At 39.1% G+C, this 19,938-nt stretch overlaps 1 protein-coding gene across 1 annotated transcript in view; it reads right to left on the reverse strand.

Moving 5' to 3' along the window:
• PCNX2 (pecanex 2) overlaps window positions 1–19,938 on the reverse strand; it is a 221,929-nt gene that overhangs the window by 4,770 nt on the left and 197,221 nt on the right. Inside the window, exons 28-32 of the mRNA XM_048843857.2 lie at window positions 19,712–19,815; window positions 8,335–8,479; window positions 6,314–6,544; window positions 5,612–5,886; window positions 4,073–4,257 (exon numbers count right to left, since the gene is read on the reverse strand). Of these exons, the coding sequence (XP_048699814.2) occupies window positions 4,073–4,257; window positions 5,612–5,886; window positions 6,314–6,544; window positions 8,335–8,479; window positions 19,712–19,815 (940 nt within the window). The remainder of the gene's footprint in view (window positions 1–4,072; window positions 4,258–5,611; window positions 5,887–6,313; window positions 6,545–8,334; window positions 8,480–19,711; window positions 19,816–19,938) is intronic.

A 19,938-nucleotide genomic window follows, 5' to 3' on the forward strand; every position in this document is an offset into this window, starting at 1 on the left:
CAGTTCATGAATCAGGAAGGGGGGAAGCAAAGGGGCTGAAGTTCCATTATAAGCAGCAAATTCCCTCCCTATCCGCTGGCTGGCTCCTCCTCTCTTTTCCATATATAAAGTGGCAATAACATGATGGAAGCAGCTTGAACTGGAATAAAGTCTAGTTGGCCCAGCAAGTAGTGAGCAATTTTCCATACCATTTACACCACATTATTTTTACTTTTATATTCAGAACAATAAAAAGTACACTTGCAAAAATGGCATACTGGGCAGTGGCCCCTGTAATAAAAGCCTCATGACTCCCACTAAAGCTAATGCAGCTAAGCCTCATGCACTGATTAAGAAACGTGCCCATGGATTCTCCGCACTTCAGATGGGATGGCTGGGGAGAGTGTTAATGGTAATTAAAGACAGGCCTGAGCTGCAAAGTTTGGAGCTAGATGTGGTTCTGATTTTCCTAAAGATCCAAAGTGTTTGAACTCTGGGGTTTTGGTTAAGCCCTATTTCTAGGTCAGTTGCCTATTTTAATGTTATCTTCTTAAAATATAAAGGACAGATATGAATTAAGAACAGAGAGGCTGTGATGTGTTAAGTTCAGTCAAATACGGACAAACATCTGTTCATGATTTAAACTGCCAAGCTGACCGCTGTCCAAAAATATTCTATATTCATCCCAAATTCAGCAGTTACAGTGCTGTGTAGTAGACCACCCATATCGACACATAAATAGCATAGCCCCTGAAAACACTTTGGAAACAAAGGCTGTTCTATATGCTGTATTGTAAAGACAAGACACTTTTTTTGGTGCACCCAACGTATTTTCAGTGCTCCTGATTTTCCTCATTTTTATGTAGGGCTGTAATTGCATTTTGCAGACTGAATGGCACCAGCCAGTAAAGTGAAATATTAAATTAAGAAGCACTAAATACAGTTGGTTCATAAATTGTAAGGTCAGAAGGGACCATTGTGATCATCTGGTCTGACCTCCCGTATAACAGGCCATAGAACTTCCCTGAATTAATTCCCGTTTGGATGTTTTCCTAAAAGATGTGCTCTAGTTCAATCTTGATAGAAAAACTTCCAGTGATGGCGAATCCTGCATAACCCTCAGTAAGTTATTCCAATGGTTAAATACAATCACTTTTAAAATGTGTCCCTTATTTCTAATCTGAATTTGTCTAGCCTCAACTACTAGCCCTTGGCTCTTGTTATACGTTTGCAAGAGCCTCTGTTTTTAAATTTCTGTTCCCCATGCAGCTTTTTGTAAACTAATCAAGTCTGTTAAACTAAAAAGTTTGAGCTCTTTGAGTCTATCACTAGAAGGCATGTTTTCCAATCATTTAATATTCTCTTGGATCTTCTCTGAGCCCTCCAATTTATCAACATCCTCCTTGAATTGTAGACCTCAGAACAGGACATAGTATTCCAGTAGCAGCCACATCAATGCCAAATACAGAGGTAATATAACCTCTCTAATCTATTCTCATTTTTACATCCAAAGATCACATCTGTCTATTTGGCCACAGCATTACGTTGGGAGCACATGTTCAACTGATTATCTACCATGACCTCAAAATCCATTTCAGAGTCACCACTTCCCAGGATAGCATCCCCCATATTCTTTGTTCTTAGATGTGTGACTTTACATTTGGCTGTAGGAAAATACACATTGTTTGCTCGCACCCATTTATCAAGCAATCTAGATATCTCTATATCAGTGACCTGTTCTCTACATTATTTACTACTCCCCCAATCTGTGTGTCATCTGCAAACTTTATCAAGTAATGATTTTGTTTTCTTCCAAGTAATTGATAAATATATTAAATAGTATAAGACCAAGAACCAATCTCTGTGGGATTCCACTAGAAATACACTTGCTCAATGACGATTCCCTGTTTACAATGACATTTTGAGACCTATCAGTTTGCCAGTTTTTAATCCATTTAACGTGTGCCGTGTTAATTTTGTATCTTTCTAGCTTCTCAATCAAACCGTCATACCGTATCTGTCACAGTTCAGGGCAACTGCACCTGTATTTCACCTCTATGCTCCAACAAGGGCACCCATTCTCAGGCTTCTAGCTCCCCAGCCATTGCCTTTCTTGGGTGAAGACCCAAGTCTCACTCCCTTCTGACTGGAGTATTTCCAGGCTGCACAGTTCCCTGCCTTCACTATGTTATTCGCAACAGAGAGAGGCTGCCCAAGTGCACAGGGGGATTTTGCTCCAACACAGGAATCAAAAGCAGCAGTTGTAATCTTACAGTATAATTTATATTCATGGCAAGATTCGCTCCAGCCTTGTCCATTATTTTTATGTAAGAGCCAATAGATATAACAAGAAATGAACAAGTATCCTGTTCCTAGTTCTCTGCCTTAATTTATAACCTATAGCACAACTGTGATGTACAGTCAATTAACTCAACCTTTCAGCAAGTCCTAAGCCCTCAGAGATATGATGAGTATGACTTATTTTACACCAGTTTTATAATTTGACACCAGTATTTCCAGCGAGCAGGTAGCTAGCCCTGCCTTACAGATCATCACAAATCTAAAATAGTTTTTGGCTCAGAATATAAGTTCAAAGCATGGTTTTGTTCATAAGTGATGAGGACATGAATTACTCCATATCAGACTGACTGGCCAGGTCTAAATGTTGGCTTTTTTCTGATGAATACTGTATTTATATAATGGAAGCTACACTAGAGAAAAAATCCCACGTGCATTAGTGATCAGGAAACCCTCTTGCTCATATAATTCAGGACATTTTGTTCGCTTTCCCCAATATCTCCCATTTAGCAATTTAGTTAAGAGTTTGGCACAATTTTAGGGTTAGAGTTCCCAATAAATAGTCAAGGCACAGGGCTCACTGAATTCACTTTTTAACTACTTCCCATCTGTGTTCAAATTTCCACCATTACAAAAGGCATCTCCTGGTCCAGGGATCTAGCATTCAGTAGTTTGTCAGTGGGGACTCAGGTAACTTCTTTGATAGCCATTCTGCTTGTCCTATGCCCTCCCAATAACCCTCCTCTGGAAGAATAAGTCAGAAGGTCACCCCCTAAACATGCCTGCTTAATAATTTGCTTGGAAATTAGGGAAGTTGAGATCTCCATTTCTTATATTAGGATTTCCAGTGGACATTTCTTTTGTTCTCATTCTGGCCCCTTTTGCCCTGCTCAGGTGTTGCAAAGGTGTCAGAATCTGATCATAGCTAGCCAGAAGACAGTTCTCCTAGTGAAAGGGAACCCTCTGTATAAACAGGGGAACTGGCTCCTGTGCTCATTTGCACTACTAGTATATGAGACAAGTTGGAGGTAGGAAGGGGGTGTGGCTAATGTCATATGGTCCCTTAAGATGTGGAGTGGTTCCCAAGATCAAAAAGCTGTAACCCTAACCAGCTCCTTGACACAACTCTCCTCTAATCCTCTACACTGAGTGGATCTCAGACAGAGGCGAACCTGGCCCATGATGTCACTTATAATTTGTTAAACTTTTCAAAACACTGTATTTGGTATGAAGTGGAATAATTTGGCAAGATCTGGGCAGCATCACCATCTTTACCAGGCTCATGCATCCCATCCAGCTCATCAATAAGTTAGCCCATCACTCTGGAATTAGTTTCAGAGCAAAGAAACTCTGTTTTTAATTTGGTTAATTTCTGTGAACATTCAAACTCAATTCAGCTCCAGCAACTACATTCCTCCCTGTCTCCTGCTGTCTTCCTCTCTTTGATAATGTAATATAAATCATGAGAAGGTGAAGAGTGGACTGTGTGTGCTGTCCTCAGCTTTACCAGAGCACATAAATATAGGAGTGGCCTAATAAATGTAAAATTTGGTGAGTTGAGAGCTGTGAAGCTTTTCTGAGGTCAGAATCACCAGCAGGTGTAGTAATTTGAATCACAGTTTATATAGTCTGACTCCACAGAACCTAGAATTTTGGATCATTGTTCCTCTAAGTACTTGACTGCATCATGTCCTAAAGCTATCAAATAAAACACCAAACACCCCAGTCACATCTTCCCTGAGGAACGACAAGCCTAAACAGACAGGTAAAAGAGCTCATATTTTGGTATACATACCTGCGTATTGACGGGAATCTTGTGAAGGCGGCTGCATCTGGGGGGATCCATTTCTTGTGTGTTGTGAGCTACTACTCTGGCTTGAATTACCTGCAGAATTGTTGCTGGATGAAGACCCACCTCCACTATCCACTTCTTCAACGTTGTTTCCACTGTTGTGACTTGCATGACAGTCCTTCCGCATTCTGTTTGTGAGATGAGACACACTATCAAGTAATGTGGTTTATTAGAATTTGTGCGGCCAACATTAGAGAAATTCACAGTACAAGTGAATAGCTGTGCTCCGACCAGCTCTCTAGGTGTATTCAACAGGCAAATAACAGGGCTCTGACAGTTTTGAGGATAGTCATTATATTACATTATAGTTATGTTAGAGGTGGGTAATTTGGTTTAGCCAAAATAAAAAGCAATATAAAACTCCATTCATCGCTCAAACCAAATCCATCTTGGTAGGTGGCCTTGGAGCCCCGAAACCCAACAGCATACTTAATCCAATGTCAAATTGCTCCCAAAAGGCGAATCTTTATATGAAGTAGCCAAGTGGAATGCTCTTCTCTCCCAAATCTCATATGCTCTGGAAATAAAGTGCACTCTGGGAGATTAATATACAAAGCAAATCCCAGAGTGCAGGTTAGAGCAAACAGGGATGAAGTGATGGGGGCAAGCAAACCAGGGTCCTGTCCCTTTTCTACAGCCATGAAAGGAATGGAGTGGATGGCAGGTCAAATGCACTATTCCTGCATGAAGAGTGCTTATAAGAGTGACAGAAGAAATATCTGAGACACAAAGTTAATGGGGAGAGTGCGAGAGCTATTGGGGTTATATATCCTGAAAGTTGGGGCCTGATAGTGGAGATTCAATAAAAGGTTAGACTGTGTAATACTGTCTGATTTTGCATTGTCTGGTCTTGCAGCTTTGACAAGTGACAAAGTTTCATAGTGGCATAATTTGATTGGATATCCTGCAAAATTTGCAGTATTTGGTAACATATGCAAGCTATAAATCATTAATCTTTTTGTATTTTTTGTTATTTGTTTCTTTATGAAAATTACACACACACACACAAAAGGTTTGGTGTATTTTGGATAAGTATCAGAACTTGGGAATGCTGGTCTGACCCAAACTGCCAGAGCTTTGGAGCATAACACCTATATTCATGTTTCAACTTGTTCAGAGTCACTGCAATGTGGAAAATCTATACTGCTATTTACAAAAAATAAAAGGCAAAATGCCTTGGAATCATTTTTATTTAGAGAAATCACTCTTTTCTGAATAAGATCATTGTCAATAAGGCTAAGGAGTATGATGATGATGCTGTCTGGATAACAGAGGACTGTACTTGAACGTCATTAATGGAGCTCAGAGTTTTATTTTCACAGTAGTTGGGAAGCTATTCTATATATTTAGCTACGGTTGCACCCATCAGGAAATAACAATTTTTCCCACAGAGTGAGAAACTCTCTTAATAGAAAATAACGTGATTGCAGACTTCCTCCCCTGCCGATCATAATACAGGCTGAATATTGTCTAACCACCTACCTTAACCACTTGGATCTGAACCATGTTTTAATGTTGTCCAAACTGATAGGTCCACCCCAGATGTTCATCAGCTGGCTGTGTGTCCCTATGTATGATGTGGTTAATGGGGAAACATACATTGGATATCCCAGTGGCTGATCACATGAAGAGTTAATCAAGTTCCTCAAGACTTGTTTATTGTTCTGGATACTACCTCGCTCTGGATTACGATTGCGCAAAAAAATTAGCTCCTGTTGCTGCCCAGCCCAAAGCCCTCTGACACATTCCTTGTTTACCTACAGTTAAATAGAAAAATATGGACCATTGAAAACGTTTTCAATTTAAAAAAAATACTATGATGGGTGTATAACCCAAACAGAACTGTACTTTGCATTTATATAGTATCAACGAGTCTCAAGAAATTTTACAAATATTACTCAGATAAGCTTGAATTTTTATTTCAGATGAGTAAGCAGAAGGACAGGAAATTTAAGTGAATTGACTCTGGCCACACAGTAAGTCAGGAATAGAACCCATGAGTCCTGGCTCCCAGTCCCCTGCCCCAACAGCCTGATCAACCTCCCTCTCTTAGCTAAACCTACTTATTCAACAATGGTATCCAGGTCCCAAGAATTCACCAAGTGAAGACTGCCTGTTTGTGTAGTGCCCTAAACACAGATGAAATAATACAAATCTGAAATACTAGAAAGGTGTCTTTGGTACCTTGATAACTTTGAAGCTCAGGTAACTTTTGTGGAGCATAATAACTTTATATTCATCTGTTCCTTCATCCACTATATGTCTCAAGGTGAGTAGCTCTTCTTTGTTAGAGAGTACAGCTCTGCGCCAGGCAGGGTCACCCTCATGACAAATTACAACCTTTTCCTCAAAAGACTGGATTGCCTCATACAGAACTGCAGGGTCCTCATACTCATCTGGACAGGTGAACTGGTCCTGGTATTAAATGAAATGAATATTACTATGGTCAGACAGTTCCATGAAAAGAGAACCGTTATTGATGATAAACTAGTTCCTGCTTTCATTGAAGTCAGTGACAAAGCACCTGTTGACTTCAGTTGGAACAGGTTTGTGTCTATAAAGACTACATTAGCGATAACACAGGGAGAGGGTGGGGATTGGATGAGGGAAAAGGAATGGAACTGTTAACACCCTAGTACTATAGAGGGCTACATGAAGAAAATGTTTGTATGATTACAACTAACTTACAGAGTATCCAGCCTCTTTACTTGATAGCCACGAAGAATGGCAGTTTAACCACTTTTTTCTTAAATATGGAATTGAAATAGATAGACCTGAAAATTCTTTCACGTAGGATGTGACTGAAATAGAACAACCTGTGAAATGTTGTACTTTAGTTGGAACTCCATTATTTATTAAAAAACAAAACAACCCCCCCACCCCCCACAAAGCTGAACAACATTTAGAGAGCTATCACATTATTGTGCTGGATCTTTATCTGATACAAAGTAATACTACCACTGTTAATGTATGGCGACAATGTCAGTGAAGCGTGGGAGTTCATATGCTTTATACAGCAATTTTAAAAACTTGTTTATAGCTGTTTTAAAAGAAAAAAAAGATTTGTTCCTGTCTAGCTAAGACATTATTAATATTCCCTTATAAGTTATCAGCGTGTAACTTAACAGCATCACAACTCCCCCTCATCTCTCTCCATAGTATCCTTTTAAACTGTTAGTGTCCCTTTGATCTCTAGGCTCACAGCCTTGGCAAAACGTATGTGTAAGTATGAGATGGAGCCTGCAACTCGGCCACTCTTTGCATTGCCCCTGCGCAAGTGTTTGATGCAGGGTTGCTTATCTGTAGCCATTGGGGGTGCATTCCTGGTTGTTTTTCCAACAGCCCCCTAGCAAGCTAAATCAATACATCCATACAGGAAAGTCTAATCACCCAATATATCTATGCAGTAACTCACTGACCCAGTTACATGCAGTGTTCATAAAGTTGCTATTGATCAGTATTCTTAGATTATTACATAGCAGCTCCACCATCCACTATATTCACAACACATATAGACAATGCTATCTATTAAATAACATGTTATATAGAACAAAAACTACTGTATGGTTAGTTTACATGAACAATAATCTGCTCTGAGTTATACAGATGTAAATCTGGAAAACTGCAATGAGCTCAATGGAGACACTCCAGGTTTACATCTGTGTAACTGAGATCAAAACATGGCCCACTGTCTACATGTTCAGAAACCTCATGGTATAATCAATGAAACAGCTGTGCCATTTGACTGATAAGAAGGGTCTTAAGCCTTCCAAACAATTTCCCCCTCAACTACATTTTTAAAAGACAACAATATCAAATCATTTCTTTCTTAGCACATAAATGGTTAATAAAATAGCAATCAAATTCATCTAATTAAAAAAAATATCTAGGAATCAGTCTTGTAGTTCCTATGCAGGTAAAACTTTGACTGAAGTCAATGGGAGTTTTGTCTCCATGAAGATCAAGGAGTCTGGAATATAAATGATTTAAAATTGAGTGTGTGTGTGGAGGGAAGACAAAGAAAAAAAGATCAAATGGTGAAATGTATGCCAGACACATACAATCGTGGTCTAAGCTTTTCTATTTTTGTCAAGCAAGCTATTCAGAATAAAGCCACAACTACAACAATTCCTCTCTCATTTTATTTTGGGCCAGTTTCAGAGCTTTCCTGCATTTCCTTAGGAAAACATGTACAATACACCTGCCTGATGTAGCTTCAGGGACATTCTGACTGCTGGAGCGACAACCTTATGCAACAGATCCATGTCTGCAAACACCCATTCATCTTTTGCTGTAACTCGAAAGTCTCCTTTGAACAGAGCATGGAGTCCGTAAAGAAAGGAATCTAAACTGTAAAACAACAACATTAGTTATTCCCAGAACAACAGTTTCGTATTGAACCAATCATTGCAAATAGTTTTCCATTTTCACAAGTTCCAGGAGTTGATAGCATTCCTGAAAAAGTGAGAAATGCTACACGTAGTTCTGTTTAGAAGCTGTGGTTCAACTTTAACTACTTTCTCCTGCAGCTTGCACAGTAAATGAGTGACTTCAAAATGAGAGTAAATTGGATTGCAACTACTAAACAAGTGCGGGTGCTTACTAGTAAGGTTTTTAGGTATATCTTGGGCTGATCATCTGACCTACACCTAGGAGAATACTCCCATTGATACCAGTGGTCTATTTACATGAATATACATTGCAAGATTGGGCTCCTTATTTATTGACCTTTAAAATGTATCTAGTGCCATTAACTTTAGTGGTTTGCACTGGCAAGGCACAGAACTTTAGATATAGATATGCAGATGCCAACACAGCTGCACAAAATACTTTCAATGAAGCCTGAAACCTGCCTGGTTTAGGGTTTCATTACAAACCTGAAAGTTAAACCAGGCATGCTGTAAAGTGCATTAAGATTCATGAACATTTCAAGGAAATCTGGGAACAGTTTTGAGGAAACTTTGGGGTGTTTTGCATTGAAATAATAAAAACTACACTGTTCTGTGAGGTTTTGATAAGAAACCAGATGGAACTTGGTGCTTCTGACTGAGCTTGGTTTGGAGGTTCTGAGTTTGCTTGGGCTTGACATACTCAAAGCAAGATGCATGGGGTGCAAATTCAGGAGATCAAAACCAAAGAAAATGTTTGCACAGACACCTGGGAGGCAAAACTACTAAGTTCAGCTCTAATGCTTATCTAACACCAAAAGCTTCCCAGGACTTTTTGTAACAGATGTTTACAAAAAGTTTGTATTTTTAATGAAAATGACTTAAATTACAGTCCTAAAACTATTCAGAAAAAGCAGGCCATGGTGTTCAAGAAAATAGAATTAGACCTTGGGACATCTGTTACAAACCCACAGGACATTGTTTAAACTACCTGACATGATTTTATTCACTTTTACAAGAGTGAAGTTTTTTTTACATTTTAAAGACTCTTATGAGAAAAGCAATAAGATCTTAGAGATTTCCATTACCATCCAGGCTTTCTCCAGAGAATGTGTGAGCTCTCCACTTAATTGAGCTTTTGTAATTATTTTAGGAGAAGGAAAAGGGGAAGGGGCGGGGTGGAAAGTAATTCTCTTTCCAAGGGAGAGAACAGGGAGATTAGGAAACTGCCTGGTCTATCTTCAGCTGCAATACATTTCTAATTTTGGCCTTAGTGGGTAGCATGTTTTAAAAACTGTAATAGAAAGATATAGGCTATTACCAGCTGGATACCAATTTTGTCTTTAAAGGTGCTGTGTAACACAAACCAACTAATCAGCATGAACTGAAGCATACTGCACGTAGACTGAAAGGCAGAGACCGGTGTCACTGCTGGGAATGTTATAAATACAGGCAAGCCCCTCTGAGTTCTTCATTTACATATGGTTATGAGTAATAATAATAATACAGGGTGGGATTTTTTCAAAAGGGCCTAATCGAATTAGACACCTAACTCCTTTTGACTTTCAATCAATCTCACCCAGAGTTTGGAAAATGCTAACATCCTGGTTTGTACCTGGGAAATCAGTATAAGGAACCAGTTTAGAAAACAGATTAATGTGTATATCCAGTCTAGACAAATACATGTTTCAGAATGAGTCATATTTACTTAAAACTGGTTAGAAGTCCTTCTGCCTGCCTGCCTGCCCACCCGCCCGCCAAGTCACCCATTTGAACAAACATCCAGCATACAACTGAATCCTCACATGGAGAAATTGCTATTGTATTTTATCCTTTTACAGGATAAAAATTAAGAAAAAGCTACTAATAATGAGATTCTATAGTGTAGTTTTTCTAATGCAAAAACATCAAATCTGCAGCAGGAGGTTGTCTGGGATGGGAGAAGAGTAGACAGCACAGTGAACTGGTTTTTCATGTCCAGAGATTCAAGTCCAATTCTTAAAATCGCAGCTGATGAAGAGTTTGCATTCTCATCAAAGACCCTTAAAGACATTTGTGCATGTTACACAATCTGGTGTGAGTGGTAACACCTGCTAAAGAAAGGTCCAGGATTAGACTGGCTATGGATGTTGCAAGTAAGAATTCAACTGCATCAGCAGAGTGGTGAATGGAAAGCTTGCATAGCACCTGCTCTCACTGTGCCTGGATTTAGAAAGAACTGTCAACCTCCATTGTGATGTATACTAAATTCATCCACCAAAACTTCCTAAGAACCACTACTGCTACTGCAAAGGAGATCCATATCAGGAGCAAAACAGTAGTGGTGGAGAATCTAGAGGACAATTACATTAAATATTATATATCATCAAAACATAGGGCTGGAAGGGACCTCAGGAGGTCACCTAGTCCAGTCTCCCATGCTGAAATAGGATTAAATACACTTAGACTACCCTGATGGATGTTTGTGTCTATTTATCATCCCTGACAGATTATATATGTCTCCTGAGACAACGGGATGAATTTATTCTAAAAAAAAAATAAAATAAAAACAAATTTAAACAAGTTTTTTCTTATGCTGATCATAATTAGACGTGGTACATCCTTCCTCTAGTTGGACACAGTCTCAATTCATCACTTCCATGTACCATATATTTATTAGTCAACACAACATGCAGCCATTGTTATTTTTCGCATTAACATGCTCTGTATTGAAGACTCACATGAGATTATCATGAAGCGATAGCCAAGTTCTTTGATTTCTGGCCTCTCTCAGGGCTGGGTTTAGTTTCTTGGCCCAGTTTTAACATACACATTTTAGTATCTCTGTCGTAGTTATTAGTTCACACCAAACCCATCTGGCTACAATAAACTTTCATGCCAAAGAAATTACATTTACTAAATGGAGATGTAAATGCTACATATGGCACTGTTTCTAACCCTATTAGGTAAAAGCATTAAAAACTGATGTCAATTAAATTAAAGACTATTCTAGAGAATTATAAAATACTTAGGACTGAACTGTCCCTTAAAGCGTGCCAGTGAGGAGGGGATTAAGAGACTGGATAATCTGCCATGATGGCCCCATAGTTATCAGAGGCAGGGCAACCAAGCCAAAGCAGAATTGTCCTCCTTTTCTCTGAGTCCAGGGCAGACATTCTACACAAACAATGGTTGTGCGTGTCCACACTACTTTTTGTTCTGAAAAAATACCTTGGTGTTGCTAACACTGGATCTTCCGCACTAATGGTAGCAATTGTAGGAAAGGTAGTGTAGACAGGGCTCTGGACAGCCACCAGCATTTTCACCACCGTGTCATGTCACTCTGCTCGGCAGAAGTCTGTATGGCATGCTGGTAAAAAAGATGCTGGTACCTTGTCTAGATTAGGGGAACCACTATTGAGATGGTAGAAATGCTTGGACATTCTTCAGTCTAAAATGCTATTACAGATGGGACTCTGGGTTTATTGTGTGGGGATGTATGGAGCCAAAGGAGGACAAAACTTTGTTCCCCTGGCAAACCCATTTCTGGCAGACGTTTTAGAGGGAGTCACTGCTCCTCATTAGATACCATAGTGTTAGGTAGTAGATTAAAACCTAAGCTAGTTCCAACTCGCACCCTGAGCATTCTACCCCCTGAATGGAGAGGGGAACACAGGCAATCAGCGGTCCATAGTGGCTCCTGGGATGGTGAGGGCAGGTGAGAAGCAACAAGGAGGGACAAGCCCTCTGCCTGCGTTGGTAACAGAATTTTCCATTGAGCCTCAGTGTAGGCTAGTGTCTACTTGTGGACTCTTCAGACTTCTAACAAGAAGGAAGCTAGACAGAGACAGGGAGATGGAGAGTTTAGGATTTAAGATATTGAGTAAGATATTGGGTTTAGGATTTAAGATATTGAGTAAGATATTGACTCTGGTTTCACCCATTATGCTGTTGGAGTAACTGTTTACTGAAACCTGAGACTCCTTGCTTCCTCGAGAATTCTACAGATTGGTGATGAGAGACCAGATGGTAAATATATTTGAGAAAGAGAGCAAGCCCCAATAAAAACATCACACTGAAACCTTAAGAACTCAGTTCCTCAAGAACTCAGAATCCTAGAATATCAGGGTTGGAAGGGACCTCAGGAGGTCATCTAGTCCAACCCCCTGCTCAAAGCAGGACCAAAGCAGAATCCATGCAGTTCACAGACCATTCCGAATGTGCTCTTTGCAAAGTCACAACACTACCCCATTGAGGAGTCAACAGCTAGGAAATGCCAGAGAGGAAGCCACATGAACTTTCCCTAGTAAGTTACTTTTCCTGCAGTCTTGTTGCAGGAGGGGATGCTTTAGCCCTAGATTTATATGAGGATTTCTGTCCCCCTGTGTGATAAAGAAAGGTTCCCTTAAATTTTACAATGATCTGTATGTCTTAGCTGACACTGGGGATATCTTTTCTGTTGTGCTAGACACATTTACGTCTATCACCTGCATGGGATATTTTGGATCCTAAAATATTATTAGCTAAGGGCTTACTTTGCTTTAATGAGTATATGTAACTCCCATATGCATTCATGGGAATTGTTCACAAACATCTATGACAGAATACACACATCCTATAGATTTTAGACAAAGAATTTGTGGATTAATTTACTTTACAGTTTTAACAACAGTAAAAGTTATAATGGTGAATATTCAACAATTCTGTCCCGTTACTTTCCGGAACCTCAAAGTTTCATACTAGGCATATTTAAAAAAAAAGAAATCTACATGTATTATCATTAGACAACATATTTTATCAACAGGGACTTAACAATTATTTGGTAGTATCATAGACAGAGTTATAAAAACATCATGGGCCAGATTCGTCCATCATTTATACAAGTGCAACTCCTATTTATCCCAATGGGAATATACACAAATGTAACAGATAGCAAAATGTGTCTCCCTTATTCTGTTCTGTTTAGTTTAAAAACATTATCCTCTACTTCTTATCCTATCCTTTCTTTACTTGTCCTCTGCACTAGACCTGCACTGTCCTTTAGGGTAATCTCATTTAAAGCCTCAAGAGAAAGTAGATTAAACTGAGAGAAATCACAATGATACACGCACTAAAAGAAATTTAGGACTGAACTCTCCCCTTGCACCAGTCCAGAGCTGGAGCATAGCAAAGATGGGTGTGCTGACAGTGAGCTGATCATGGCTCCCTGATTCTGCTCTGTTCAGCCTTGGCAGACAAAGCCACAGAGGGGCTGCTTTAATCTACCTGTAACATCTTTAAAGGCATAGTGGAGTCTTGCTTCATTGTGCCTCCCCTCCCCTACCTCTTTCCCCCTTATGATAGGCAGTGCAGCCCAGATGGGGAAGGAGGCGGTGGTGGTCACAGATCATGAAGCAGAGCCAGCTGCCTCCATCAGCTTTACTGGAGCCAGAGATTCCCCTGCACAGAGGAATTCTCCAGGGGCAATCTCCAGCTGGGTGGAGTAATGCAGCACAAAGTGAACTCTGCAGACCCGAGAATCCCTCAAAGTTCGAGGAACCCAGTTAATTTCAGGGCTATCTCATTTCTTATTTTCTGGATTACAAAATACTGTTTTGTTTTTCTTAATCTTCAGCAGATATCTGGTCCTCACAACTTCTCCAAAACAATGACACTTGGGGACTCTTTACTGGAAGACATTGACATATCTGGAATTTTTCCAGAGTCCAAATTTATATTAAAGATTCTAAAATGTAAACTTTTTTTCTTTTTGAAGGATTAATGAACATATTTCTTTCTTTTTTTAACTCTCATACCCCCTACACTAAATGAAAAATGACATTTCTTTCTTTTTTTAACTCTCAAAACCCCCTACACTAAATGAAAAATGACATTTACACCTGAATAAACTAATGGTAATATGATGTCATTCTTCAAATTACCCTGCTGAGATGTGCAAGATGCTGCCTAAATACAATTTAAGAGCATATGTGATTTGTATAGCAACGTTCTGCTTCCTTAATGAATAAATTTATTGTGTAATCTAGTATTAATTCTGGGGTTGTAATGACATTTACATGAACAGGCACACTGAAAAATTATTTACATACATTATATAAGAAGATTTAAAACCTTGGTTTACACAATAACATTTACTGATTAATAGATTGGATAAAAATCTTGTGTAAATGAGTGTAAATTGATAGTTTACATCCACTGTGTAAACTTCCATTTTGATGTAAGCGTGTGCAGCTCAACACAGCTTTTTGAACACTACTTTTGCATTACTATTTTTTGTTAAGTACCAGCATGCTCAGCACTCCCTAAGTCACATAAAGGGCCATTTACATTAGTGTAAATCCAAAGTAATTTTGCTGCAATCAATGGAATTACTTCAGATTTACACCAGTGTAACAGAGATTAGAATATAGCCCAAACAGTATATATATTAGCTTCACAGATTCTCTACTGATTCATTCACATCTGTCAGAATTCTGTGCCTCCTCCCATGAGATCTACTGAATAGAAAGAGCTAGCACCCTACAATCCTGACTACCTGTTACATCTCAGGTTTTCCTAATGGGAATTCATAGAGAACCTCTAGAAAGTATGTAGACAGGGATCACAGAAGGGGAAGATTCCACTGTGTTATTGTATAGCACAATGGAAAGTACAAGTGGAGGTCCAAAGTTATTCCTGAACACCCTACCTATGATTGTATCTAAGTCAAAGAAAGCCCATACATAATCTTTTAGCATTTGGACATGGCAGAGAATGTTTCAGTGGTCCTGACCTCTTACAAATTGGGGCTACATCCCTTTAGTCATTTTATACACCACTAACACATACCTTTGTCTATGTTTACCAACTATTACCCATTTGAATGTAATCTGTGCACCAAACCCAAACTAATTTAAAAACTAAAAAACATTAATCCAATAAGATCGGCAATATGCCCTGACGTCCTTCCATGGAAAAGAGCTGAATTTTTGCCTTTCCCATGGCAAAGAATTTATCTGTGTCCTCAGTATCAAATGCATACTTGTCCTACCTTCTCTTCCCTCAGTTTGTTTTAATACAGCACTGCAATACAATCCAAGTCCTCAACATTGTTCCTTTGAGTAGACAAAAAGTCTCAACACTAATACAATGCCAGTATAATCTGGATATATTACTATACGAGTTCCACTGAATTCTGGCTTCTTTGTGTTCCTAACAACTTGTGACAGTGTTTCAAGTGGTAAACATGATAAATATGATAAGAACTATGCTTGGTGCAGAAGAGACTGGATCTGTAGTTTTCTTTGTTGGTAACAGCCTTGTTGTCAACAGGGAAATATTCCCACCTTGGTACCAACTTTAGCGTTGTTTTTCTCAGAGTCCCTATAACAGCCATGTATACTTTATTCTGACCTTTTTCTTCAGTTCATCTCTATGTGCTTCTTTTTAAAAAGGACCCTCAAAGACACAGATATATTATTTCAACATGGCCCTAAGACATATGTTCCAGATGAGTCACTCCATAGCCTGGATTTTGGTAGTAGGCTTCATTGTTTAAAAATCTATTCTGAGAGATTCTGAGTTTATTATAAGATTTATGAATTAAAAAGATAGGCTAAGTGAAAGGTTTCTAGGGATGTGTCTTGTGAGGTGGTAGCAAAGAAGATATTGGCAAAACTATCTTATGTCTCACTTTAAGCACTTTTTTTGTTAACACATACCCTTGCAAGGTACTATTGTCCTCAACACTGGTCAGCTCATTAGTACAATCTTACTAAAATGAAAGACACAAACTTAATTGGAGGTACCAATATATCCATAAGAGGACAACAAAATCATCATAATACTGATATAGTTGTACTACCACGTGGCTACTCCATATCTCATGTATATGCTTCTCCCACCTTCTCCCACCCCCCCAAGAAAGGTATTGTTAAGTATGAAGTAGGCTCAGGAAAAGAGACATCCAATTAGCTGATAATGCTTCTGTGTGTGTGAGTATCTAGTACCTACCTCCAGTGGTCACAATTAAAATGTGTACAAAAGCCTTTGCAGATAATGAACCTTACCTGCAGTATTCTCTCTATATTAAACTTAGGGAAGACTGAGATAAAATTATCTATTTGCAGTAGCAAAGATATTATTGGCAGCCACTCCATCTATCTACTAACCATCCAGGCTGATTAAATGTAGTTGCCTTTGCTACAGTGTTGATGCACAGTAATGGAGAGTTCGGACCTTGAGGGTAACAGCTCTGTAGCAATGCTTTTAGGCAGCTTTACTGGTATCTATATATGCATTTCTAATGCCCTCATCACTGTGGTATATCTATTGGTAGGCACAGACCAAGACTGCTTTAATCTTTTCCCTGAAAATCTCATCTGTGCACAACAGTTTTTCCACAAAGTCCACATATTCTAACATTAGATTCACAGAGAAAATAGTGAAACTTTGGGAGAGACTGGAATATTGCTCGCTTACTAAAAACCACATTAATTTGAGTGGTTAAAAGCAAAAAGAAAAAAAGTCAACCCGATCCAAAATAAAGAAGCAAGGGAGCATGCAGCTGTTAATAGAAACGAGAAAAAAACCTCTCAAGAAAGCAGGGAAAAGCAACACACTGAGAAATAAGCAATGTGGGCCATGAATGTTTTGAGTCATTGGCTCAAAGAGGAAGACATAAAAGCAGACTTTATAGACATCTCAAATAAAGATGAGAAAGCTAAAACAAATATTTAAAGGATTGCTTTATCTTGAGAAGGGACAGGCTTATAACATAAAATGCTTTCAAAGTCATACAAGTTGCTGGTGTGTGGCTACACTGCGTGACTTCTAGCAGCATGGCTGTAGCGACACAGCCATGTGACTAAAAGCTGTGTAGTGTAGACATAGCCGTGGTTTAATGGACTTTAATTTATGCACACTGAACTTCACACCTTTAGTTGATTCACCTTAAATTTCCTCAGTATCTCCCTATAGACATAGCCTTAGGGTGAGTCTACAGAAGAGTTTTTGGTCATGCTGTAACTTGAGCTAATTGATTGCCAATTAGCACAAATTAACTGTAAATGTTAGTATAGATATTCAGAAAAAACTTGTGAATTCGAGTAGGCTTTCCACAAATGCTTGTTCCTCTTTGTGGTTCATCAAGACTCATGGCAGGGTGAACCACAAGCAGAAACACACATTGTAGAGGTTCTACAGTAGACTTTACAATCCTGTTAGCTACCTTGAGTTAATTAGCAATTGCCATAGACTTCCTGTGTGACCCTGGTCAAGTAATTTAACCTCTCTGTGCCTCAGTTCCCCATCTGTAAAATGGGGATAATAGCATTGCCCACCTTACAGCGCAGTTGTGAGGGAAAAATACATGAGACAAATACATGAGAAATACTGTGAGACATTTAGATACTATGGTGATGGGGGCAAAAAAAAAAATACTGCAAAACGGATGGAATTAGATCAAGTTACAGGACAAACACACTAGTGTAGATATAGTCTAATATTAGCACCACCAGCTCCAATGATTGTCAATATTTAACGTGTCAATTTGTTTCAGCACCAACCTTTTGCCTTTGTCTTGCTATCTGTAGGTCTTATATTCCCAGACCTTCACAAGTTGTAATGTATTGCTTGCATTCCAGTAGAGCGTAAGGGCCCCAGCCAAGGGTCAGGGCCTTGTTGTGCAAGGCACTATACAGAAAGAAGTATACAGACAGTCCTTGTCTCAGACAGCTTATTATCTAAGTTTATGCTGTGTTGTTGTAGCCGTGTCAGTCCCAGGATATTAGAGAGGCAAGGTGGGTGAGGTAATATCTTTTATTGGACCAACTTCTGTTCATGAGAGTATGTTTCCTAGACCCGAAGAAGAGCTCTGTGTGAGCTCAAAAACTTGTGCCTCTTCCCAACACAAATTGGTCCAATAAAAGCTATTACTTCACCCACCTTGTCTCTTTACATTTCTGATAGGATTCAACAAGTGGACAAAAACAGACCAATGGGAAGGATGAGATAAGAGCAGAATGAACGTGGTGTACATCATCAGTAGTCTCAGCTTAAATTTTTTTTTTCCCCTAGAGCACAATGCTTGCCTACGATCTGCTACCTAGAGGATACCTAGTAGTCATTGCCCTAATGCTGAATTTACTCTAAATGAGATTTTTTTGGAGCTCTAAGACTAGGTTTCCTTTGTTTGAGGGGATGCCTTTCTGATATTTAAGTGGTACCTTGCTCACTCCATTCAAATATCTTCTAAGTCTAAGAAGTGTAAAGGGTGTGGACCTTTTGTCATTGTCTTTGTGTCCATTTAGTCCCCATAAATCCAAGACATTCCTTTAGAAATCAATGATCCTACTACTTTTCCAGGCAACTGTATCCATTTAGCAAGCAACACCACCCTCCTAATCATGCAACACTAGTATCTAGAGCAGAGGCTGTGACTTGTTTCCCTGGGTGATTCAAATATCCTTGATATGGATAGAAACCCCACACCCTGTTGAAGTAGCAATAACTTTATTTATAAAGCACCCTTTATATTTCTGAGCTGCTCAGGCTGAACAACAATAATTAAGACATCATAAAACACAAACGATCAAGAGCCAAATAAACCAGATTCACTAGTGAAGGTGGGAGATGAAGAGAGTCCCATACCTGGGCCAAGCATAATGAAAACTGAACACATCTCTCAAAGAGAAGTGTTTTGAAACAACATATAGAAGTGGAGAAGAATGAGCTGAGGTGCATGCTCTGGAGCTGGAGACTGAGGAAAGCTCCACAAAGCTCCCTCAAGTCATCCTATTGCACAACAAAAGGGAACACAGCTCTCTTGAACCTAGGAAGCCTACAGATTTATTATTTAGCCTATGAATCCATGTCTCGCTGCAACCCTCTACTGACAGGTCAACTGCCAGACAATTTAGCAGCTTCTTGCCCTTTTGAGAAGGTCATCATTGCAGTATCTCACGTCAAGATTCAACCTAAAATGAATAATTACTCTGCCATGTATGATTTTATTTTGTTAAATAAAAAACCCGTAATATTCATTATGTACATGTTACAGAGACAAAAGGTGGTCAAGGACAGAGTTTAAAATTAATTTATGGATGAAATAGCCCTTGTCTCTGATCTAATGACCTTTTAGCTTTCATAATATGTGAAAGAGCCAAACATCTTCTCATTTTAAGACAAGGAAACTCCTGAGTCCCTGGAAAACTTTTACTACATTTCTAGAAATTACCTGATGGCCATATTGTGGGCTGCTGTTCCCAAAGCTCTTCTACCCAGAATACACAGGGCAAAGGAAAGAGTTACTAAAGGAGAATCCTCATCACTATCCAGATGCTGCAAAGGTTTAAGGACAGTGTGTTAGTTCTACATGCAACCTTATAAAAAAGTGTTACGACAATCCTATAATTAAAATAGATCAACGCATGACTAAATTCATAAGACTTATGCTGTCATGTA

Source organism: Caretta caretta, chromosome 3 (assembly GCF_965140235.1).
Source record: "Caretta caretta isolate rCarCar2 chromosome 3, rCarCar1.hap1, whole genome shotgun sequence".
In the NCBI taxonomy this organism is placed as follows: domain Eukaryota; kingdom Metazoa; phylum Chordata; order Testudines; family Cheloniidae; genus Caretta; species Caretta caretta.